Source organism: Tachyglossus aculeatus, chromosome X1 (assembly GCF_015852505.1).
Source record: "Tachyglossus aculeatus isolate mTacAcu1 chromosome X1, mTacAcu1.pri, whole genome shotgun sequence".
Taxonomy (NCBI): Eukaryota; Metazoa; Chordata; class Mammalia; order Monotremata; family Tachyglossidae; genus Tachyglossus; species Tachyglossus aculeatus.
The window spans coordinates 122,662,020-122,688,065 of NC_052101.1; the positions used below are offsets into that span (position 1 = coordinate 122,662,020).

The 26,046-nt window shown below is 50.3% G+C and overlaps 1 protein-coding gene and 1 non-coding gene across 3 annotated transcripts; one reads left to right on the plus strand and one right to left on the minus strand.

Moving 5' to 3' along the window:
- Positions 1–399: 399 nt before the first annotated feature.
- Positions 400–25,312, minus strand: BABAM1 (BRISC and BRCA1 A complex member 1). 2 transcript variants are annotated; one of them, XM_038772831.1, is made up of 9 exons: positions 25,140–25,312; positions 16,786–17,122; positions 15,610–15,668; positions 14,691–14,811; positions 13,236–13,314; positions 6,357–6,381; positions 5,887–6,016; positions 5,337–5,423; positions 400–2,419 (listed from the first exon to the last, which is right to left on the minus strand). In XM_038772831.1, exons 2-9 carry the CDS (start codon positions 17,113–17,115, stop codon positions 2,219–2,221), a joined length of 1,032 nt encoding a protein of 343 aa, XP_038628759.1. In that variant the 5' UTR covers positions 17,116–17,122; positions 25,140–25,312; the 3' UTR covers positions 400–2,218. The 2 variants fall into 2 exon arrangements, with proteins under 2 accessions (XP_038628759.1, XP_038628758.1); XM_038772830.1 differs by having other exon boundaries at positions 16,786–17,126.
- LOC119920263 lies at positions 12,071–12,208 on the plus strand. Its single transcript, XR_005448022.1, has one exon. It is a non-coding gene; the product is annotated as a small nucleolar RNA SNORA7 (small nucleolar RNA).
- Positions 25,313–26,046: the final 734 nt, after the last annotated feature.

Here is a 26,046-nt window from a genome sequence, read left to right on the forward strand (position 1 = left end):
CACTAGAGCATTTAACTACAGAATTCACTTCTTCAGTTATCTGCCCCATTTTAACATCTTTCAGCCACAATCCCCAGCACCGTTACCTCCATCTCATCTATCTCACCGCTGACCTCTTGCCCACGTTCTGCCTCTGGCCTGAAACTCTCTCCGTGTTCATATCTGACAGACATTACTCTCCCCACCTTCAAAGCCTTATTAAAAATCACATCTCCTCCTAGAAGCCTTCCCCAGCTAAGCCCTCATTTTCCTCCTCTCCCACACCCTTCTGCATCACCCAACCACTAGGATTTGCACCTTTTATTCACCCCTCCCTCAGCCCCATAGCACTTATATACATATCCACAATTTAATTTATTTAATGTCTTTCCCTCTAGACCATAAGCTCGTTGTGGGCAGGGAACGTGTCTACCAACTCTGCTCTACTGTACTCTTCCTAGGGCTTCCATAAAACAACAAATATCATCATTATTACGATCATTAAAACCCAGAAGTTGGGCAACAGACCAAGATCAATCAGTCCTATTTATTGAGCGCTTACTGTGTGCAGGGCACAAGATGGTTTCCATTTCACCTCAGAAACCTCCAGTTTTTTCATCCATCCAGGGCCCATCAATCAGCACCAGCAAGAGTAGTTTATGTCTAGATCTGATAGGGCCTGGGAGGCTAGTGTCTGCCTCTCCTTTGTTGGATCTGTTCTCTCCTGCTGCTTGTTTCTTGGCTCTGCGGTCTGATTATGGGCTTGTTGAGGCTGCCCATCCTGGCTCGGCAGCAGACAATCTCTTTCTTGCTACAGCAAACAAGGCGGGAGTTGGAGAAGGGATTTCAGGCTCCCTCAAAGGATTACCTTTTCTCTCTCTAAATTGTCGCTACCATGGTGCCAAGCCACAAGAGACCCAGGAGCCAGTTTTCCTCAGACTCCAGGACGGCCAGAGTGGGAGAGGCTGGATCCTGACGGCACCCTCCCTCACCCCGTGGGAACCGGTCAACAAGGTCCCATGGGGACTTTTCAATTACCGGCAGGATCCAAGCGGAACACCAAGGCAGTTGTTCCCGACCCTTGGGTTTTAGTTGCTATTTCTTTCGATTCATCCACACTAGCGCTCTTCCAACTGCCTTATCCCCCGCCGACACGAACTTTAGTGAAAGGGCATCTTCATTACTGTGAGGCTGTTTCATCCTCTGCATCTGTGCAGATGAATGAACAGTCTAGTGAACTGGATCTGAATTTATCAGTCAACTCCGTTGGAAGGTATTTGGACAATTCTCAGTGATCTGTGCTAATGGAGTACAGAAATGGCAGATAAAGGGAAACCGATCAGGCTCATTGTGGGCAGGGAACATGGCTGTCCACTCTGTTTTACTGTCCTCTCCCAATGACTCTGTATGCTGCTCTGTACATAGTAAGCACTCAATAAATACCATCTATCGATTGATTGAAGAGGGGAGGGTGGCATGAGTCTCACCATGGTCACATAAGAAAACAGTTCCAGTCCAGTGAAGTCTGATGTAAACTGCAACTGCTGCAGTGCCGGAGGTCAGAGAGAAGGAAGATTTGCTGTTACTGAGACCTCGAGAGAGGTATCCATCGCTGCTGTGGAAAATCCATGAGGCTTTTCTCCCCAAATCCACAGGGCAGAAGAAAGACATTTGACCAATTTAGGCTCTCCCCATCCCCTCAAAAGACAAACCATTTTGCTTGGCTGGAAAAAAGTTTCCCCACTAGGAATGAAGTTCCATGAGTTCAGCTCAAAAGTTCACAAACTCACCATGTGACAGAATCTCATTGGAAAAGCCCCTGATTGACATTGACCCTTCTTCTTAAGAGCACTAAGCAAAGTCCCAGTCCTGGGGAATAAGCTACAGCTATTGTCTCTGCAAGTCCTGCCACCAACTCATCCACTCCAAGCTCATTTTTCCCCTTCCCAACCACCTGAAGGAGAGGTAGGACAAAATGACCTTCCCATTTTCAATCAGAGGCCAACAGTGGATCTTTTAATTTTCGCAGGGTATATCAGTGATGGCTAACAGTACAACAGATCAACTGCTGCTTGTACAGTCAGAGTGATCTGTGGGATGGGGGCAGAAAATGAGAGTCAAGTAAAACTCGACTCTTGGGCTTTGAGCTAAAACTGGACGGGGGCTAGGGATGAGCTCCACACATGGCTCTGGTGAGCACCCCTGGTGGAAGAGGATCGCGGGACGTGACATCCAGCGGCTACACGGTGGCTTCAATTTCCACTGGTTCTTCTTCCTCCAGGAGGCTGTAGGACGCGTGGGTCTGGAAAGGCCTCTGGAGCGGGTGAGCTAGCAGTTTAGCCATGCAGTTGTGCAGTTCCACCGCTGGCCCGGTTGAAGACACTTCGTACTTGTAGTTGGTGCCTCTGGAGTTCAGGTTCCCAAAGAACATGTACATCTCCTGGGGGTGGAAAACAGGGTGGCAGCTGGGGTAAGGCCATCGATGAGACACTCTCACTGCCCCGGGGGAACTTCCCCTCTAGAGCAGGGGGATCGGCAAACGCTGGCACCCGGGCCAGAGGGTGGCACCCTGGGCCATCCTGCCTGGCATGGGCATGAGCATTTCTGGTTTCAGAGCTGTTACTGTTTGGAGTTCCTGTGTGGCTGCTCTCTTCTCTCTGTCCCTGCCTGCTTTAGCAGTAGGGAGGCTGAAGGGGACCAGGGATGATAGAGGATGACTCCTCCTGTCCAAAACCCTGCAGCTCAACCTCCAGAGACAGGAAAAGACACTGGGCATGACCGCTGGGCTCTGGGTGTGTCTGAGGCACAGCTTTTGCTCTATGTTTTGGAGACCTCAAGGCTGGCGACCACAAACGGGGGGGATCCAGCCCCCCTACAAACATCCCTCGGCCTCTTCTCTGGACTAAACAAGCCCAATTCCTTTTCCTCCTGAGGCCCTTTCTCCTGCTGTCTTTTCACTGAACTTTCAAATTTCAACAGGAGTCCAAAACTTGGCCCTGGCTGCCATGGTCTCGGTCATCGTCATCATCATTCCTTAAGTACTTCCTTGGTGCCAAGCACTGCACTCGGCGCTGAGGAAGAGCTATAATGTAAGCAGATAGGACACAGTCCCTGAACCACATGGGGCTCACATGCCGTAGGGAAGGGTGAACAGATACCTTTTCCCCTTTTTACAAATGAGAAACTTGAGGCCCAGAGAAGTGAAGCAACTTGCTCAAGGTCAAACAGCAGGCAAGTGGCAGCGTTGGGATCAATCAATCTTATTTATTGAGCACGTACTGAGTGCAGAGCACTGTACTAAGCACTTGGGAAGTACAAGTTGGCAACATATAGAGACAGTCCCTACCCAACAGTGGGCTCACAGTCTAAAAGGGGAAGACCAGAACCCAGATCTCCTAACTCCCAGGCACACGGCTCTTTCCCCCAGGTGCCGCTGCTTCTCAGTGCCCGCAGTGGGTGGATGGGCTGTTGCAGGGGGTGGGCGGGGAATGTTTCTGACAGTGAAGGGCATGTGGAGAATGGTAGGCTAGGCTTTCTCTTCCCAGCTCTTTCATAATTGCCCTCTGACCATTATACCCTGACCTCCTCCCGGAGGAGGCACAGCTACAGGAGGCAGGTCAGCACCCAGCAAGGGAATGATAATAATAATACTAATACTAATGATTATGGTATTTGTTAAGTGTTCACTATGTGTCAAGCACTGAGGTAGATACATATCAGTCAGGTCAGACACAGTCCCTCTCCCACATGGGGCTCACCGTCTAAGTAGGAGGGAAAACAAGTATCAAATCCTCATTTTGCAATTGAGGAAACTGAGGCACAGAGTAGCAGCGTGGCCTAATGGAAAGAGCAAGGGCCTGGGAATCAGGTGACCTGGGGTTCTAATTTCTGCTCCTCCACTTGTCTGCTGTGTGACCTTGGGCATGTCACTTAACTTCTCTCTGCCTTAGTTACCTCACTGGCAAAATGGGGATTAATACTGGGTGCCCTATGTGGGAGAGGGACTGTGTCCAACTCAATTACCTTGTGTCTGCCCCAGTGCTTAGTACAGTGCCCGGCACATAGTAAGTGCTTAACAAATACCACATTAAAAAAAAAAAAAAAAGAGAGAGAGAGGTGAAGTGACTTTGCCCGAGGTCATCCACGAGACAAGTGGCAGAGCTGGTATTAGAACCCAGGTCCTCTGACTCCCAGGCACGGGCTCTTTCCACTAGTCCATGTGGCAACACAATGCAATCCTCTCTGAGGCCTGAATCCAGATAACTCTTCTGGGTGGGGCCTTCGGTGGGCAGAAGTTGAGCAACCAGGGAGCTGGGGTCGGTGGGCTCTCCCTGAGGCATTTCCAATCTGCCTTAACTGTTTTTTATCCTGGCTTGCTGGTGGCCTGGTAGCAGTATTCTCCCACCTCTCACTGGGAGCCAGTCATTCGGGTCTATTTTTCCAGACTCCCCTGGAGATGGCCCTCCTTTCTTCACTTCTGGATATAAGTGAAAAATGTTGATCTCATCCCAGTTTCTAGTTTGTGTCCTAGTGTCAGCATTCTTGTTCATACCCTAAATATACATAGCTTTACAGATCATTTCTCTACTAGTATGCGCAAGCGTTTGTTTCGCTGTTTCATCCTGATGGGTGCGTACTGCTTCCTGCGTTATCCTTGTTCGTTATGTGTAAAAAATTCTTGTCTTTCTCCTATTAAACGGTAAGCTCCTTGAGGGCAGGATATTGTGTCTCGCTACTGTTGTATTTTCCCAAGGGCTTAGTGCAGTGCCTATCACTCAGTAGACACCCATTAAATGCCACTCATCGATTGCCAGATTGGGTCTGATGTCACTGTGCCCAGGGATTGGGTCCGTGCCAGGCCCCTTACCATTTCTGCTGCCTCTCCTGGCTCCTCTGGAGTCCAAGTGGCCAGCCTGGTCATATTAATGTCTCTCACCCTCTAGGCTGTAAGTTCGTTGTGGGCAGAGAATGTGGTGGTTTATTGTTATATTGTACTCTCCCCCAAGCACTTAATATGGTGCTCTGCACACAGTAAGTGCTCAATAACTACGAATGAATTAGAATTAGAAAAATTGCAGTCTCCACTCTCTGCTCTCCACAGACATTTCCACCGGGACCCCGGCCTGGTCAAAACGTTCCCCGGTCATTCCCCTCCCCCCGCCCCCTCTACCCCCCATACCCCCCAGATGGTCCGAGAGACAGCCAGGCCCCTTTTAGAAATGCACAGCAGGGACTCCCTTCACCCTATCTGGACACCTGTCCCCAGATACCCCGGACCCAAAATCTCTGGCCCTGGGTTTTGGAAGGGCTGAGGAGGGAAGAGCCAACCGCAATGGATTTCACTCCACTCTTTTCACCTTCCAGTTTGTCTCCTCTTCTTTCTCCTCTGCCCCATTGTGGATGCACACCACGTCGAAGAAGAAATACGGACACTGGAGCATTTTCTGGGAGGAGAGGAAAAAAAAAAAGACAGCCTAAATCTCTCCCTGTAGCTTGCATCCTTTTTAACTCCAAATTGAATAGCTCCTAATCGCGTCTATGGCCCCGGAAACATCTGATCCAACTCAGCCGCTCTACCCTCAAAGGGGAGTCAAGGGTCTATTTCTGGTTGGAATGTGGCTTACTGAAGCTTACCGAGAGGGTGGGGAGGGTGGCAGCTCCTCTTTGAGAACTTTAGGGCTGGGAAAAACCTCCACCAGTCTTTTCAGCCATGTCCCTGCCTCCAGTGGGAAGCAGCGTGGCCTAGGGGAAAGAGCCCAGGTCTGGGAGTCAGATGTGATCCCCTGCCCTCAAAGTGCTTGACTGTCCATCCACAACCTGTTCCACCTTCTGGCCCTTAGAGGAGGTGAGGTTCCCACCACCCTACCAGACTTCTGGCTAAACAATCCCTGTTCCTCTCGAACCCACCTTCATGGGCTCTGTCATGGAAAACTGAGGCTGGCAGGCCGGGCGGCTGTACACCAGGATGGTGCGGACCACATAGGGCGGCGGGATGGTCTGCACGTTCTCTGTGACAGGCAGCTCGATCTTTTGCTGTCTGGGACGGGGAGAGGGAGAAGGAAGGCGGGGGAGGGAGAAGAGGGGCAGGGAAGGAGAAAAGGGAAAGGGGAGGAAGAAGAGGGAAAAGGAGAGGAAAAGAGAGGGAAAGGAAGGGAGAGAGAGGGAGGAGGGAAAGGGAGGGAGAAAAGGGAACAAGAGGAAGAAGGAAAGGGAGGGGGAAGAGGGCACATTTCAGAACAGTGAAAACTGACCCCAATGTGCTCCTTGGCCAGCAGGCATGAGGAGAATGGGGCTTTGTATTCTGAATCACAACCCAACCGAGAAGCTTCCGCCTCTATGACTGGAGGTGACTGGAGGTGACGACAGCTGGGACTTACATAAGGTTGAACAGGCCATCCAGATCTGGTGGTTGGAAGATAAGGACCAGGGCGAACATGGATTCAGCACCCATTCATTCATTCATTCAATCGTATTTATTGAGCGCTTACTGTGTGCAGAGCACTGTACTAAGTCCTTGGGAAGTACAAGTTGGCAACATAAAGAGACAGTCCCTACCCAACAGTGGGCTCACAGTCTAGAAGGGGGAGACGCTGCCCGGATTGTCTTTGTCCAGAAACGCTCTGGGCATGTTACACCCCTCCTCAAAAATCTCCAGTGGCTACCAATCTGCGCATCAGGCAGAAACTCCTCACCCTGGGCTTCAAGGCTCTCCATCACCTCGCCCCCTCCTACCTCACCTCCCTTCTCTCCTTCTACAGCCCACCCCGCACCCTCCGCTCCTCTGCCGCTAATCTCCTCACCGTACCTTGTTCTTGCCTGTCCCGCCATCGACCCCCGGCCCACGTCATCCCCCGGGCCTGGAATGCCCTCCCTCCCCAAATCCGCCAAGCTAGCTCTCTTCCTCCCTTCAAGGCCCTGAGAGCTCACCTCCTCCAGGAGGCCTTCCCAGACTGAGCCCCTTCCTTCCTCTCCCCCTCGTCCCCCTCTCCACCCCCCCATCTTACCTCCTTCCCTTCCCCACAGCACCTGTATATATGTATATATGTTTGTACATATTTGTTACTCTATTTATTTATTTATTTATTTTACTTGTACATATCTATTCATTTTATTTTGTTAGTATGTTTGGTTTTGTTCTCTGTCTCCCCCTTTTAGACTATGAGCACACTGTTGGGTAGGGACTGTCTCTATATGTTGCCAACTTGTACTTCCCAAGCGCTTAGTACAGTGCTCTGCACACAGTAAGCGCTCAATAAATACGATTGATGATGATGATGATGAGACAGAGAACAAAACAAAACATATTAACAAAATAAAATAAATAGAATATGTACAAGTAAAATAAATAGAGTGATAAATACGTACAAACATATATATACAGGTGCTGTGGGGAAGGGAAGGAGATAAGGCGGGGGGATGGAGAGGGGAAGGAGGGGGAGAGGAAGGAGGGGGCTCAGTCTGGGAAGGCCTCCTGGAGGAGGTGAGCTCTCAGTAGGGCCTTGAAGGGAGGAAGAGAGCTAGCTTGGCGGATGGACAGAGGGAGGGCATTCCAGGCCAGGGGGATGACGTGGGCTGGGGGTCGACGGCGGGACAGGCGAGAACGAGGCCCAGTGAGGAGATTAGTGGCAGAGGAGCGGAGGGTGCGGGCTGGGCTGTAGGAGAGAGGGGAGGTGAGGTAGGAGGGGGCGAGGTGGTGGAGAGCCTTGAAGCCGAGGGTGAGGAGTTTCTGCCTGATGCGTAGGTTGATTGGTAGCCACTGGAGATTTTTGAGGAGGGGAGTAACATGCCCAGAGCATTTCTGGACAAAGACAATCTGGGCAGCAGCGTGAAGTATGGATTGAAGTGGGGAGAGACAGGAGGATGGGAGATTGGAGAGGAGGCTGATACAGTAATCCAGACGGGATAGGATGAGAGCTTGAACAAGCAGGGTAGCGGTTTGGATGGAGAGGAAAGGACGGATCTTGGCCCAAATCTACCCACCCCAAGCCGGGCACCCGGGACGACTGGGATCAAGCCTGCTCGACAGCTTCGGCTTGTGGGCGGAGTTGCTACCGTGGGGCCACGAGCCTTTCCCACCCCCATCATCAGGGGGTACAGCTCTACACTTTTAGAATAGATGCAGTTCCTGGCCTCAAGGTGCTTATGGCAAGATGCACTTCAAATCTTCAGGGCTTCATCCTGACAGTGCTCGGCACATACTAAGTGCTTACCAAATATCATTCTTCTTCTTCTTCTTCTTATTATTATTACTTAGGAGCCTCCCTCTAATATTATTATTATTACTTAGGAGCCTGAACCCACCAGGCCCCTATTCCTGTAACACCCAGACTGAGATGTGCTTGGGAGAGTACAATAGCATAGGATCCGTGGGGATCAGGACAGCCTCCTCACAGCTCCCCGACCTTGGAACACGGTGGCACCAAGAGGCTATTTAATCAGAAGCAAGAGTCAGGCAGGCAGCAGCCCCCAACTGAAAGTAGGTCACGGCAACTCAACAAAAGGCAACCCACATGTGACACACAGTGAAAACATAGTCTCTTTCAGTTCACACACACACACACACACACACACACACGCGCCCAAGCACACAGAGTACAGCCATTACAAAAAAGAGCTGAGGAGGTGGAGTGGGTCGAGATGGTGTTATCAGGTTGGAGTTACTCGGGGATAGCTTCCTCGAGCGGTGGTTTAAAAGAGGTGGCGACTGTTTCGGGCAAAGGCTTTGGGGTTGGGGAGGGAAGCCTGAGAAAGCTCTGGGAAGACAAAGCTGAGCTGGAAGGGAATTGGCTAGGGTGATACAGGAGAGGGGAGACAGGGAGCCTGAGGCTTGCTGGTAGACAGCTCTCAAGGCCTGTCAGGATGATGATGGTAATAATAATCATCACCATCACCACCATCAATAATAAAATAATGGTATTTAAGTGCTTACAATGTGCCAGGTACTGTACTAAGCACTGGGATGGATACAAGCAAATTGGGTTGGACACAGTCCCTGTCCCACAGGGGGCTCACAGTGTTAATTCCCATTTTACAGATAAACGAACTGAGGCACAGAGAAGTGACTTGCCCAAGGTCCCACAGCAGACAAGTGGTGGAGCCGGGATTAAAACCCAGGTTCTTCTGATTCCCAGGCTCATGCTCTATCCACTAGACCACACTGTCCAAGATGGTCAGGGTTCCACCAAATAGCCTGTCACCATGGGGCTGGAAGTCTCGCTGGATGGAGCCAGCAGTGACCCTACCCTTGAAGAAATTTGCAAAACCCTCACACCTGAAGCACACCCAACACTTTCAGGACTCAGAGCCTGATTTCAAGGCTGTGGCAGCAAGGCCTAGTGAAAAGAGTGAAGGCCTAAGAATCAGAGGACCTGGATCCATATCTCAGCTCCGCCGCTCACTTTTTTTGACCAGTCATACACCTGCTGTTTGACCGTGGGCAAGTCATTTCACTTCTCTGTGCCTCAGTTGCCTCATCTGTAAAATGGGGATAAGAGACCTGTTCTCCCTCCCACTATTAGACCAGAGCCCCATGTGGAACAGGGACTGTGTCTGACCTAATTATCTTGTATCCCCCACCAGGACTTAGTACAGTTCTTGGCACAGAGCCCTTAACTCGCACCACTACTAATATTATTATTGTTATTAGGTACATTCCTGAATTTCTATGAATTCCACCGTCCCAAACCACCTCACCATTTCTAAACACAGCCTCTTAATCTGCAATGGCTGTCACATTCCCCCCCAACCCCACAAACCTGGACCTCCTCTGTTCAATGCTTTTAGATTCCTTTCCGAATCTCCCCTCCCTCGATACACAAAGCCACACCCTCGACACAGCTCCAGCCCCTCACCCCTTTGTCACTCTGTCCAGCTGGAACCACCAACCTCCAGCAGACTTCCTCCGTTCCAGCCACAGAGCACTCTTGGCAGAAATTCAGGACCACGGCAGCTTTGGCCTCTTCCAATTCACCCCTACTTTCCTCCTGTTGGAGGAGAACATTACTTCTCCTCTTCCTTAAATCCCATGCCTCTGGCCCTCAACATTTACTCCCCTTCTAGACTGCAAGCTCACTGTGGACAAGGAATGTGTGTGTTTATTGTTATATTGTACTTCCCCAAGTACTTAATACAGTTCTTTGCACACAGTAAGGGCTCAATAAATACAACTGAATGAATAAATACGATTGAATAGTCCAGACCTTTAACTCCATTGTCTCTCCCAGCGCCCATTCCTCTCTCACCTCCAACTACTTCAACAAAATTGAAAACATCAGGTGCAAGCTTCCCACAATTCCCTCCCCGAATCAATCAATAGATCAATTGTATTTGAGAACTTACTCTGAACAGAACACTGTACTAAGCACTTGGGAGAGTACAATATAACAGAATTGGTAGGCAAGTTCCCTGTCCACAACAAACTTACAGTCTCGGGAGGAGACAGATATTTAAATAAGTTATGGATACATACATAAGTGCTGTGCGGCTGAGGGAGGGGTGAATAAAGGGAGGAAATCCAAGTGCAAGGGCAACACAGAAGAGAGTGGGAGAAGAGGAAATGAGGGCCGAGTCGGTGAAGGCCTCTTGGGGGAGATGTGCCTTCAATAAAGCTTTAAAGGCAGGGAGAGTGATCGTCTGTCGAATATGAAAAGGGAGGATGTTCCAGGTCAGAGGCAGGATGTGGGCGAGTGGTAGAGGTCCACGGTGAGATAGACAAGATCAAGGTACAGTGAGTAGGTTGGCATTAGAAGAGCTAAGGGTGCAGGCTGAGTTGTAGGAGAGCAGGGAGGTAAGGAAGGAGGGGGCAAGGTGACTGAGTGCTTTAAAGCCAATGGTAAAGAGTTTCTGTTGGATTTGCAGGTGGATGGGCAACCACTGAAGGTTCTTGAGGAGAGGGGAAACATGGACTGAACTTTTTTGTAGAAAAATGATCCAGACAGCAGAATGAAGTATGGACTAGAGTGGGGAGAGACAGGAGGCAGGGAGGTATGCAAGGAGGCTGAGGCAGCAATCCCCTCCTCTCTCTCCTTTTCCAAGCCATCTCAAGAGGAGCTCTCCCCCTGCTCTCAAAAGCTACCCCCTCTACACAGGCCTCGGACCCCACCCCCTTCTAAAAATACAAGCTTCTACCCTAGTCTCCTCTCTGTCACCTATAATCGTTACCTTCATATCCGACAGACCACCATGCTCCCCACCTTCAAAGCCCTCCTAAAATCACATCTCCTCGAAGAGGCCTTCCCCTTATTTCCCCTATTTCCTCTCCCCACTGCCTCACCCTTACACTTGGATTTGTACCCTTTAAGCACTTAATATTCACCCCACTCTCAGTCCCACAGCACTTAACATCCACATCCATAATTTATTTTACTGTCTGTCTCCCACTCTGGACCGCAACCTCCTTATGGGCAGGGGGCACGTCTACCAACTCTGTTACACTGTACTCTCCCAAGCACTTAGTACCGTGCTCTGCACAAAGTAAGCACTCAATAAATTTGACTGGTCGGTTGATTCTCTTTTGATGGCTCCCTTCCCTTTGCCTTTGAACACTTGTAAGTCTCCCCTATATTAAAAAAGCCTTCTCTGGATCCCACTGCATCCTCCAACTACCTCCCCATTTCCTGGCTTCCACTCCTGTCCAAACTCTTCGAATGGGTTGTCTTCACTTTCTCTCCTCCAATTGCCTCCTTGACTCACTACCATCTGGTTTCGACCCCCTTCGCTCCACAAGCCCACACTCTCCAAGGTCCCTAATGCTCTCTTCCTTGCCAGATCCCATGGTCTCTACTCTCTCCTAGTCCTCCTGGACCTCTCAGCCATCTCTGACACCATGGCCACCTTCTTCTCCTGGAAACACCATCTAAACTTGGTTTCACAAACAGCATCGTCTCCTGGTTCTCTTCCTACCTCCTTCTCTCCATCTCTTTCTCTGGCTCCTCTTCCACCTGTCCCCCTCCCCCTGCCCCAAATGCAGAGTCCCTCAAGGTTGTGGTTGGGTCCCTTACTCTTCTTGCTTTAAACTCACTCCTTTAAGGAATTCATCCATCCCCGTTGCGTCAGCGACCATCTCTACATTCATGTCTCCTCAACATCTATTGCCCTCTCAGGGTCGCACCTGGAGAGTTTCCAGTACTCTACCAGTTTCGGCTATGGGAGGCAGAGTCAAGCAGAGGCCTACCCATTCCATTCCTAGCTTGGCCAGTGGCTAGCAAGTGGAGGGCAATCTACTACAAGTCAAAACTCACCCATGCTGGGCAGCAGCGGCATGGGAGAGAGTCGAGGACAGAGGCTCAAGTTAACTGCGTGGAGGGAGGCAATGGTAAACCACTTCCGTATTTTTACCAAGAAAACTCTATCGATACACTACCAGAAAGATTGCGGATGGAGAGCAGGGCGTTCTGGGAGAGATGTGTCCGTGGTGTCGCTATGGGTCGGAAATGACTCGACGGCATAAGACAAGACTCTATCTCACGAGTCCCAATCGCTCTTCCCATCTGCAATCTCGCATTTCCTCTTGCCTGCAGGACCCCTCCACAGGGACTACTGACACCTCCAACTCAATATGTCAAAAACTGAACCTCTCACCTCCCCGGCCAAATCCTCCCCTCTAGCTAGCTCTCCCATCCCAGCCGACATCACCAACTGCCAGGGTTCTAAAGGCTGCAACCTGTGCGTTCTCTTTGACGCCTCGCTCTCTTCCAACTCGCACAGTCAGTCTGTCACTCCATCCCGAACTTCCCTCATCCTCACCAAACTATCTCAGCACCTCAGCACTTGGCACCCTCAACCTACCATTGTATTTTCGGACATGTCGACTTACCTATTTAAGAACTTCTTCATCCTATCTATAAATCACCATGTGTCCATCTCCCTGGTTAGATTGGAAACCCCTTGAGGGCGAGGATCGTCTTTCCTGCATCTACTCTACGCTCCCAAGCGCTCAGTATAGTGCTTTGCATAGAAGACTGCTCAATACATACCATTGCTTAATTCTAGGTTAACCTTATGGAGAATAGAGAGGATCTGGAATCTGCACAATTATGGACTTTCTTTGGGATTTTATTCCCCCCCGCCTCAGACTGCCCCCTTCCCCTACTGGAATATCCTCAAAGACCAACATTCCATATACTACAACCCAATGACCAAACCCCAGCCCCTGCCCACCAGTGATCTGACCACTGGGGGAACGATCCCAGAGTCAGCTAGGGTGGCTAACAGGCTCCAATCCTCTCAGCACCTCCCTCCGGCCCCTTAAAGGATACTGAAGGACTTGCAGTTGATAGTTTCCAGATCATACAGGCAGCTGCACACTTCCCTGGGGTCAGAGGTGAATCCTGACAGCTGAAAGCAAAACAAAGAGGATTGTTCACATACCTTGGTTCACCTGCTATTATATTTTCCCATCCAGTCTTTTCTCTTCCCCTTAGACGATGAAGAACACCACCACCACCTTGAATGCATAGCGTGTTTTGATTTTTCCAAAGTGCTGTCACACAAACCATCTGATTTTATCCTCCCAACCACCCAGGAAGGTAGGGAGAGGTGGGTAGCATTCATTCATTCATTCATTCAATCGTATTTATTGAGCGCTTACTGTGTGTAGAGCACTGTACTAAGCGTTTGGGAAGTACAAGTTAGCAACATATAGAGACAGTCCCTACCCAACAACAGGCTCACAGTCTAGAAGGGGGAGACAGACAACAAAACAAAACATGCGGACAGGTGTCAAGTCGTCAGAACAAATAGAATTAAAGTTAAATGCACATCACTAACAAAATAAATAGAATAGTAAATATGTACAAGTAAAATAAATAGAGTAATAAACCTGTACAAACATATATACAGGTGCTGTGGGGAGGGGAAGGAGGTAGGGTCGGGGGGGATGGGGAGGAGGAGAGGAAAAAGGGGGCTTAGTCTGGGAAGGCCTCCTGGAGGAGGTGAGCTCTCAGTAGGGCTTTGAAGGGAGGAAGAGAGCTAGCTTGGCGGATGTCTGGAGGGAGGGCATTCCAGGCCAGGGGGTGGATGTGGGCCGGGGGTCAACGGCAGGACAGGCGAGAACGAGGTACAGTGAGGAGGTTATCGGCAGAGGAGCGGAGGGTGCAGGCTGGGCTGTAGGAGGAGAGAAGGGAGGTGAGGTAGGAGGGGGCGAGGTGATGGAGAGCCTGGAAGCCAAGAGTGAAGAGTTTTTGCTTGATGCGTAGGTTGACAGGCATTCTGATTTTATAGCTTGAGGCCCAGAGAGGTCAAAAGACTTGGACTAGGTCACCCAGCTGGTCAGCCACAGAGCTGGGTCCAGAACCTAGGTCTCCGCCCTCTAAGATCCCTGGTCTTTTCACCAGACCATGCTGCCTCTCTGTAGCTTCTTGAGGGCAGAGCCTAAGTTTTCTTCCTAATATGAGTCCCCACAGACAGCCTCCCACTCTGAATGCCAACACAGGCAGCTCGGTAAGTGTTTTTGATGATGATGATGATGAAGGGTGGGGCACAGGAAGGACCAGGCAGGGGACTCCAACTCACCTGGCAATGTGATCAAGCATCAGCTAAGCCCTGCCAGACACCCCTGGGTCATCATCTACCAAGCCACACCAGAGGGGTTCCTGCTAAGGTCGGGAGACCAGGCTGAAGAGACTAATGCTTTGGTTCTGGAACCACCTGCCCGCCGGGGTCAGGGGCAAGGAAGAAGGGAAGGAACAAGGAGAAGGCAAATTCTCACTCACCCACGTGGCATCATCATTCACCACCACCAGGGCAAACTCGTGGCACTTGTCAATCTTATGTTTTGTCCTCACAAACATTTCGATCATCTTCTGGGAAACGTTCAGCGTGTTGGTCTTGGAGCTGCACGGGACAGAGGGCCCACTCTGCCCTAGCCACTCCCAGACTCCCATTCCCCAGAGACCACCACCTCTTTCCCGGGGGGCAGAGAGCCAGATGGCTTCGGGGAAAGTGTGACTGAGGCTTTGGGAGCGGGCGCCCAGCCCGGCCCAGAGAGCAGCTGTCCCTGGGGGCTTCTGGGATTTGCACAAGGCCTTTCAGGGATGGGTGGCAGCATGCAGCCCCCTTCAGAGCCCCTGGCTGACCTACCCAGCTCCCCCGACGTGGCAGGGTCTCCTGGTGATGGGATGTATCCCTCTAGACTGTAAGCTTGTTGTGGGCAGGGAATGTGACTGTTTATTATTGTACTCTACTCTCCCAAGCGCTTAGTACAGTGCTCTGCACACAATAAGTGCTCAATAAATATGACTGACATCTCCTTTATCTATTCTGCCCACTGACACAGAGCCACTGAAAGCAAACTGCTACTTGGCATTCTGTTTAATGGCAGACGGTCCCCCACGTACAGCCTAACAAGGAACTTACAAATGGAAGGGGGGGTGGGGAGATTGTCCTGGCCGTGATGGATTGCTAATAATCTCTCATGGAGATTGATCCAATATGATGGCTCACAGAGGATGGAGGGCAGACAGACTCCTCTTCCTCTCCCCTACTTCGCTCCATCTGCCCTGGTCACAATTGGAAGAGACTGAGCGAATGTTTAGGGGAGGGTGTGGGAGTTAGGGGGAAGGATTGGTGGCCACTGAAAGCTCATTTTGATGGGCAAAGCAGTGAACCAGAAGCCAAAGCCCATCTGCTCACCCATTGAAAGACTCCAGTTTGGGCAAAGACATCTCCTCTGACAGGTCCAGACAGATGATCTGTGTGCAAGGAAAGAGAACATGGATTATGAGAAAGTGGATGGATAGCCTTCTAGAAACATGGAGTTGAACTCCTGAATCTGCCTTCTAGACTGTGAGCCCACTGTTGGGTAGGGACCATCTCTATATGTTGCCAACTTGTACTTCCCAAGTGCTTAGTACAGTGCTCTGCACACAGTAAGCACTCAATAAATACAATTGATTGATTGATTGCCTTGGATGCCACCACCAGACTTTGGACGGGACCACAGATCCGTCTGGATTTTGCAGCCCCGGCCCGTAAAGCCGACATATCGCCACGGGCCACCTTCCTCAGTTCAAACCGTGCAGGACTGAAACACGGAGTGTGCTGGGTCTTGCCCAGATGCCATCCACCAAAGAGATACACTCAGTTATTTCATAATGCATTTTCACTCCACTAGAATGCCGTTAGGGAATCGGGGAATATTTGTCTGACAGCGTGAGCCCGTTTGGCTGTCATCAATAGACCAAACAATCGATAGTATCAGAAGAAAGAATACTGGCACTCACGTGTGGGTTCAGAATAGGAGCTTGAGTTTTCCTTAATGCAGGGGATTTTGAGAGAACACAACCCTCGCATTAGAGGATAATTGGGTGTAGAGTACAGGGAAATTCATGGTGGCCAAAGCAAACCTATAACAATGCAATATAGTAGCGCCCTGCTGGGAGCAAAAATGAGGCAACATAGTATTTGGGAAGAAACAGATAGAGGGCCTGGCCTAGCACTCAGTGATCAGGTGGCTCTCTGAACACAGCCAGCCGCTGGCAGTTAGATTACAAGCATCTGGATTTGGGTAAGCATCAAATCGACTAGCCTCGCTTTCTATCCGCTGGCAGGCCAATTGGTGGGGGCACCCGGAGTGGGCATCTCTGTCAGGTTGTTGTTATCATACTCTAAGAAAATACCCAAGACCACAGAAACACCTAGTGAATGTTTTAGCTCCCAGCAATGGCTTCCAGGGGCAAGAGGGGCCCGGGCTTCAGAACCCCGGCTTGGCAAAATGGTGTCGGCGGCTCCTCTTGGGGGAAATCCTACCAGAGATCAGACAGGAGCTCGACAGAAAAACCGGTAAGCGCCTGGAAAGCAACCACCTACCACTTTCTCTGGGCAGTTCACCCTGGGGGTGCGGATCTGGAGCTCCACAGCCTGCACAGGGACTTGCCAGGGCTTCCCATTAGTGCTGGGTAGATTCTGAGGGCTGTCGTCGGTGCTGGCCGCTTCTCCCTCCCCCTCACTCCGGTTCCCCACGCTGGCCTGGGCACTCAGGGCTCGGTCCTCGGCCCCCTCGGGATTGGAGCGGGTCCTGGGTCTCTGCTCGGCCGCCTGCTCCTCCTCTTCCTCCTCCTCTTCTTCCTCCTCTTCTTCCTCTTCCTCCTCCTCCTCTTCCTCCTCAACAACTGGGTTTCCAGGCTCGATTGTCTCCATTGGGGAACTGGCTTTTAAAGTCAAGACTTTCAAAGTCAAGAAAGCTGACAAACGACCTGAAGCAGCCTCCATTAGCACCTGGAGGCTGGTTCAGGAAAAACCCCGCCAGACTAGAGCTGAGCCTGGAGAGGAGAAACTTTAACTAGGAGCGTGACTACAAGCTCTATCATACTGTAATAATAATCATTATGGTATTTGTTAAGTGCTTACTATGTGCCAGGCACTGTTCTAAGTGCCGGGGTAGATACAAGATAACCAGGTTGGACACAGTTTCTGTCCCACACCACTGTACTTTCCCAAGTGCTTAGTACAGTGTTCTGCACACAGTAAGCACTCAATAAATACCATTGATTGATTTCACAGGCTCAAAACAGCTATTCAAAGACTGAACACAAGCAAATGAGTTTAAACTGTAACCAGTGGCAATACTCAGTTCCACCTTAACAACATAGCTAAAATCCACCCTTTCCTCTCCATCCAAACTGCTATCATGTCATTACAATCACTCATCTTATCCCACCTAGATTACTGCATCAGCCTCCTTGCTGACCTCCCAACCTCCTGCCTCTCCCCATTGCAGTCCATACTTCAATCCACTGCCCGGATCATCTTTCTACAGAAACGTTCAGGACACATCACCCTTCTCCTCAAAAATCCCCAGTGGTTGCCTATTCACCTCCATAACAAACAAAAACTCCTCAACATTGGCTTCAAAGCACTCCATCACCTTGCACCCTCAAACCTCACTTCTCTTCTCTCCTTCTACAACCCACCCTGCACACTTCACTCCTCTGGTGCCACCCTTCTCACTGTGCCTCGATCTCACCTGTCTCGCTGCCAACCCCTGGCCCAGGTCCTGCCTTTGGCCTGGAACGCCCTCCCTCCTCAAATCTGAGAGACAATTACTCTCCCCCGATTCAAAGCCTTATGGAAGGCACATCTCCTCCAAGAGGCCTTCCCAGACTAAGCCCCACTTTTCCTCATCTCCCACTCCCTTCTGTATCACACTGACTTGCTCCCTTTGCTCTTCCCCGCTCCCAGCCCCACAGCACTTATGTATGTATCTGTAACATTATTTATTTAACCCTCCTACCATTCCTTTCCAAACTCCTTGAACGAGTTGTCTACACGCGCTGTCTCGAATTCCTCAACACCAACTCTCTCCTCGACCCCCTCCAGTCTGGCTTCCGTCCCCTACATTCCACGGAATCTGCCCTCTCAAAGGTCACCAATGACCTCCTGCTTGCCAAATCCAACGGCTCATACTCTATCCTAATCCTCCTCTACCTCTCAGCTGCCTTCGACACTGTGGACCACCCCCTTCTCCTCAACACGCTATCCAACCTTGGCTTCACAGACTCCGTCCTCTCCTGGTTCTCCTCTTATCTCTCCGGTCCTTCATTCTCAGTCTCTTTTGCAGGCTCCTCCTCCCCCTCCCATCCCCTTACTGTGGGGGTTCCCCAAGGTTCAGTGCTTGGTCCCCTTCTGTTCTCGATCTACACTCACTCCCTTGGTGACCTCATTTGCTCCCACGGCTTCAACTATCATCTCTACGCTGATGACACCCAGATCTACATCTCTGCCCCTGCTCTCTCCCCCTCCCTCCAGGCTCGCATCTCCTCCTGCCTTCAGGACATCTCCATCTGGATGTCTGCCCGCCACCTAAAACTCAACATGTCCAAGACTGAACTCCTTGTCTTCCCTCCCAAACTCTGCCCTCTCCCTGACTTTCCCATCACTGTTGATGGCACTACCATTCTTCCCGTCTCACAAGCCCGCAACCTTGGTGTCATCCTCGACTCCGCTCTCTCATTCACCCCTCACATCCAAGCCGTCACCAAAACCTGCCGGTCTCAGCTCCGCAACATTGCCAAGATCCGCCCTTTCCTCTCCATCCAAACCGCTACCCTGCTCATTCAAGCTCTCATCCTATCCCATCTGGACTACTGCATCAGCCTTCTCTCTGATCTCCCATCCTCGTGTCTCTCCCCACTTCAATCCATACTTCATGCCGCTGCCCGGATTGTCTTTGTCCAGAAACGCTCTGGGCATGTTACTCCCCTCCTCAAAAATCTCCAGCGGCTACCAATCAATCTGCACATCAGGCAGAAACTCCTCACCCTCGGCTTCAAGGCTCTCCATCACCTCGCCCCCTCCTACCTCACCTCCCTTCTCTCCTTCTACAGCCCACCCTGCACCCTCCGCTCCTCTGCCGCTAATCTCCTCACCGTGCCTCATTCTCGCCTGTCCCGCAGTCGACCCCCGGCCCACGTCATCCCCCTGGCCTGGAATGCCCTCCCTCTGCCCATCCGCCAAGCTAGCTCTCTTCCCCCCTTCAAGGCCCTACTGAGAGCTCACCTCCTCCAGGAGGCCTTCCCAGACTGAGCCCCCTCCTTCCTCTCCCCCTCGTCCCCCTCTCCATCCCCCCGTCTTACCTCCTTCCATTCCCCACAGCACCTGTATATATGTATATATGTTTGTACATATTTATTACTCTATTTATTTATTTATTTTACTTGTACATATCTATTCTATTTATTTTATTTTGTTAATATGTTTGGTTTTGTTCTCTGTCTCCCCCTTCTAGACTGTGAGCCCACTGTTGGGTAGGGACTGTCTCTATATGTTGCCAACTTGTACTTCCCAAGCACTTAGTACAGTGCTCTGCACACAGTAAGTGCTCAATAAATATGATTGATTGATTGATTGATTGATTATTTGTATTGATGCCTGTCTCCCCGCCTGCAGACTGTGAGCTTGTTGTGGGCAGGGACTGTCAATATTGTTGCATTGTACTTTCCCAAGTGCTTAATACAGTGCTCGGCCTAAGCACTCGGCCTAAGCACTCGGGAAAGTACAATACAATACAATAAAAACACAATACAATAAAAACTGGTAGACAAGATCCCTGCCCATAAAAAGTTTACAGTCTTGAGGGGGAAACAGACATTAAAACAAATGACATATAGGGAAAATGGCAAAGTATAAGGATCTGTATATAAGAGTTGTGGGGATGAGGTATCAAAGTGCTTAAAGGATACACAGCCAAGTGCATACGTGTCACAGAGGGGAGTGCAGATAGGAGAAATGGGGGCTACTCAGGGAAGGCCTCTTGGAGAAAATGTGATTTCAGGCAGGTTTTGGGGGGACATAATCTGGAGAGAGTCCAGATTAATCAGGGAAGGCCTCTTGGAGGAGATGTAGTTTCAGAAAGGCCTTGAAGATGGGGAGAGCTTGAGGTTTGTTGGATTGGGGAAGAGTGGGAGTTCCAGGCTTGGAGAACGGCATGAACTAAGTACTGTGAGTAGGTAATCATGACAGGAATGAAGAGTATGAGCAGGGGTATAGTGTAGTGGGAGAAGAGAGTGGCTGGATAGGAGAGGTGGGAGTCGGGGGGAGGGAGGGAGAGAGGGAGAGAGGGAGAGAGAGAGAGAGAGAGAGAGAGAGAGAGAGAGAGAGAGAGAAATAGAGAAATAGAGAGAGAGAGAAATAGAGCAAGAGGGAGAGCTGATAGACAGCCTAAAGTCTATGTTCAGGAGTCTCTGATGAGGAGACAAATGGCTAATACAGGTTTTTGAGGAATGGGGAGATGGGTGCAGAATGATGTTTGAGAAAAATGCTACAGGCAAGACAGTGAAGTATGGACTGAAGAAAGGAGAGGCTGGAGGCCAGAAGACCAATGAGGGGGCTGAAGCAGTCACCTGGCCACTGGGATCCAGACCACAGCTCTCTCCATCTTCAAAACCCATTTGAAATCCCATCCCTTCCAAATGATACTTATGTATGCACTCAGCACCTACACGATCTCAGCCACTGTGGGCACTGAGATCCATATCTGACAGACCCTATTTCAACCTTGACCCATCTGCAACTCCATCTCTCCACTCTTTTACCTCCTTCCTGTAAAATGTTTCACGGCTGTCTTCCCTGTTTAGATCATCAGTCCCTCGAGGGCAGGGATCGTGTCTTCTACTCTCCTAAGCGCCTGATCCAACATTCTGCACACAGTAACATTCATTCGTATTTATTGAGCGCTTACTGTGTGCAGAGCACTGTACTAAGCACTTGGGAAGTACAAGTCGGCAATATACATATCTCAGTAACATGAGAAGAAGTTTGGCCTAGTGGAAACAGCATGGGCCTGGGAGTCTAAAAGACCTTGACCTTCGCTTCTCAGAGTTTCATTTCCCTCATCAGTAAAATGGAGATTAAGACTGTGAGCCCCATGTGGGACATGGCTTTCTCATCACTGTAGATGGCACCACCATCCTTCATCATCAATCGTATTTATTGAGCACTTACTATGTGCAGAGCACTGTACTCTCACAAGCCTGTAACCTTGGCGTTACCCTTGACTCTGTCATTCAACCCACATATTCGATCCATCACCAAATTCTGTCAGTCCCACCTTCACAGCATCGCTAAAATCCATCCTTTCCTCTCCATCCAAACTGCTACCACGTTGATACAATCACTCATCCTCTTCCGCCTGGATTACTGAATCAGCCTCCTTGCTGACCTCCCAGCCTCCTGTCTCTCCTCGCTCCAGTCCATATTTCACTCCACTGCCCAAATCATTTTTCTACAAAAATGCTCAGAACATGTCATGACGCTCCTCAAAAACCTCCAGTGGTTTCCCATCCACCTCTGTATCAAACAAAAACTTGGCATTGGCTTTACAGCACTCCATCACCTTGCCCCCTCCTACCTCACCTCGCTTCTCTTCTTCTACAATCCTGCCTGCACACTTCACTCCTCTAGCGCTAACCTTCTCACTTTGCCTTGATCTTGCCTGTCTCACTGCCGACCTCTCGCCCACATCCTGCCTCTGGCCTGGAATGCCCTCCCTCCTCAAATCCGACAATTACTCTCCCCCACCTTCAAAGGCTTATTTGAAGGCTCCTACTCTCCTATGCCCTGCAGGTAGAATCGGGGATGGTGGAGCTGAGCCTCAGCCACGTGGCGGACACGCTGATCGAGAGCCGTGTGACCGGAGGCGTTTCTAATGGCGAAAGGCATCCCGTGTCCATCGCGGCCCAACTCCTCCGGGATCCAAGCTCGCATCTCCTCCTGCCTTCAGGGCTTAGTACAGTGCTCTGCACATAGTAAGCGCTCAATAAATACGATTGATTGATTGATTGATTGATCTCCATCTGGATGTCTGCCTGCCGTCCAAGACTGAACTCCTTGTCTTCCCTCCAAAACCCTGCCCTCTCCCTGACTTTCCCATCACTGTTGACGGCACTACCATCCTTCCCGTCTCACAAGCCCGCAACCTTGGTGTCATCCTCGACTCCGCTCTCTCATTCACCCCTCACATCCAAGCCGTCACCAAAACCTGCCGGACCCAGCTCCGCAACATTGCCAAGATCCGCCCTTTCCTCTCCATCCAAACCGCTACCCTGCTCGTTCAAGCTCTCATCCTATCCTGTCTGGACTACTGCATCAGCCTCCTCTCTAATCTCCCATCCTCGTGTCTCTCCCCACTTCAATCCATACTTCACGCCGCTGCCCGGATTGTCTTTGTCCAGAAACGCTCTGGGCATGTTACTCCCCTCCTCAAAAATCTCCAGTGGCTACCAATCAATCTGCACATCAGGCAGAAACTCCTCACCCTCGGCTTCAAGGCTCTCCATCACCTCGCCCCCTCCTACCTCACCTCCCTTCTCTCCTTCTACAGCCCACCCCGCACCCTCCGCTCCTCTGCCGCTAATCTCCTCACCGTGCCTCATTCTCGCCTGTCCCGCCGTCGACCCCCGGCCCACGTCATCCCCCTGGCCTGGAATGCCCTCCCTCTGTCCATCCGGCAAGCTAGCTCTCTTCCTCCCTTCAAGGCCCTACTGAGAGCTCACCTCCTCCAGGAGGCCTTCCCAGACTGAGCCCCCTCCTTCCTCTCCCCCTCGTCCCCCTCTCCATCCCCCCCATCTTACCTCCTTCCTTTCCCCACAGCACCTGTATATATGTATATATGTTTGTACATATTTGTTACTCTATTTATTTTACTTGTACATATCTATTCTATTTATTTTGTTAGTATGTTTGGTTTTGTTCTCTGTCTCCCCCTTTTAGACTGTGAGCCCACTGTTGGGTAGGGACTGTCTCTATATGTTGCCAACTTGTACTTCCCAAGCGCTTAGTACAGTGCTCTGCACACAGTAAGCGCTCAATAAATACGATTGATGATGATGATGATAATATGTTTGGTTTTGTTCTCTGTCTTCCCCTTCTAGACTGTGAGCCCACTGTTGGGTAGGGACTGTCTCTACATGTTGCCAACTTGTACTTCCCAAGCGCTTAGTACAGTGCTCTGCACACAGTAAGCGCTCAAATAAATACGATTGATTGATTGATTATTGAAGGCACATGTCCTAAAAGAGGCCTTCTCAGACTAAGTCCCACTTTTCCTCATCTCCCACTCCCTGCTGCATCACCCTGACTTGCTCCCTTGGCTCTTTCCCCTCCCAGCCCCACAGCACTTATATACATATCTGTAATTTTATTGATTTGTATTGATGTCTGTCTCCACCCCTCTAGACTGTAAGCTCGTTGTGGGCAGGGAATGTAACTGTTTTTGGTTGTATCACATAGTAAGCACTCAATAAATACGATTGAATGAATGAATGAATGACATGGATTGTGTCCAACCTGATTAACGTGTATCTACTCCAGCACTTAATAAAGTACCTGGCATAGTGAATACCATTAAAAGAAACAAACAAAAATTGGACCTCAATACACGCTACTAATTGGCAAAATACGAAAACATGAGATCCCCTATATCAATCAACTAATGGTATTTATTGAATGGGAGAAGCAGTGTGCCTAGTGGAAAGACCACGAGCCTGGGAGTCGGAGGACCTGGGTTCAAATTCTGCTATGCCATTTGTCTGCTGGGTGACTTTAGGCATGTCATTTGACTTTTCTGTGCCTCTGTTACCTCACCTGTAAAATAGGGATTAAAGCTGTGAGCCCTATGTGAGACATGGACTATGCCCAACCTGACTAGTTCATATCTACCCCAGAGCTTAGTACAGTGTCTGGCACATACTAAGAACTTAAATGCCGTTTAAAAAAATAATTTATTGTGTGGTGAATACTGTACTAAGTGCTTGGGCGAGTACAATGCAACATGGTGTGGCTTAGTAGCTACAGCATGGGCCTGGGAGACAGAAGGACCTAGGTTCTAATCCCGGCTCTGCCACTTGTCTGCGGTGGGACCTTGGGTAAGTCACTTAACGTCTCTGTGACTCAGTTACCACATCTGTAAAATGGGGATTAATAATTATAATACTAATTATGGTATTTAAGTGCTAAGTGCCAGACACTGTACTAAGCGCTGGGGTGGATACAAGCAACTCGGTTGGACACTGTCTTTGACCCATGTGGGGTTCACAGTCTAGATCCCCATTTTCCAGATGAGGTAACTGAGGCCCAGAGAAGTGAAGCCCAGGGTTACACGTGGCTTAGTGGTAAGAACATGGGTTTGGGAGTCAGAGGACGTGGGTTCTAATCGCGCTCCACCACTTGTCTGCTGGGTGACCTTGGGTAAGCCACTTAACTTCTCCGTGCCTCCATACCTCATCCGCAAAATGGAGATTAAGACGATGAGCCCACGTGGAACAACCTGATTACCTCGTGTACACCCCAGCGCTTCGAACACTGCTTGGCACATAGCAAGCGCTTAACAAATATCATTTTAACTATTATTATTTTATTATTCATAAGTGGCGGAGCGGGATTAGAACCCACGACCTTCCGACTCCCAGGCCCGTACTCTATCCACTGCGCCCCCTGTAGGGGCTGACTACCTTGCACCTGCCCTAGCGCTTAGGAGAGTGCCCGGCACCCAGTAAGCGCTCACCAAATACCATGAAAACGAACAACCCGGAAGGGGGAAATGAGGGGAAGGACCGGTGGGGGGGAACGCGGCTGCATCCGGACCACAAAAGAAAGAGCCACAGTTCCCTCGTGTTCCTCGATCCGGGGCACCCCTAGATCCCCCGGCTCGACCCGGCCCAACTCACCAGCGCCGACCGCCTCGATCCGCTCGGAGTCGCTGGCCCAGGCCGCGGAGCCCAGCTAGGCGGCCACCATCTTCTCTCCCGGAAATCAGGGCGGGCCGCACTGCCTGCTGGAAGTTGTAGTTCCACCAGGGGCCGAGAACGGTTAGGGGCCTGGAGTCGCCCGCAGGCCCCTTCCCCAACCCTGCAATGATTAAGACGTTCATTCATCCAGTCGTGTGTATTGAGCGCTTACTGTGTGCTAACCGCTTGGAAAGAGACAATCCCTGCTCACAACGGGCCCAGGGTCTAGAGAGGGGGAGACAAACATCATGGCCTTCTCGAGCACCTACTCCAGGCAGACCAATGTACTGCGCGCTTGGAAGAGTACAGTCAACTTCAAAGCCTTAATGAAGGCACATCTCCTCCAAGAAGCCTTGACTGTGGTAGTCGTTAAGTGCTTACTATGCACCATGCCCTGTACTAAGCACCGAGGGGATACAAGCAAATTGGGTTGGACACAGTTTCTGCCCCACAGGAGGCTCACAGTCTTAATCCCCATTTTACAGATGAGGTAACTGAAGCAGAAAGAAGTGAAGTGACTTGCCCAAGGCCATACAGCAGACAAGTGATATACCTGGGTTACGAACCCTTGACCTTCTGATTCCCAGGCCCATGTTCTATCCACTAATACTTATAATAATGATGGTATTTGTTAAGTGCTTACTATGTGCCGGCCACATTCTAAGCACTGGGGTAGATACCAATCAATCAATCAATCAATCGTATTTATTGAGCGCTTACTATGTGCAGAGCACTGTACTAAGTGCTTGGGAAGTACAAATTGGCAACACATAGAGACAGTCCCTACCCAACAGTGGGCTCACAGTCTATAAGGGGGAGACAGAGAACAGAACCAAACATACCAACA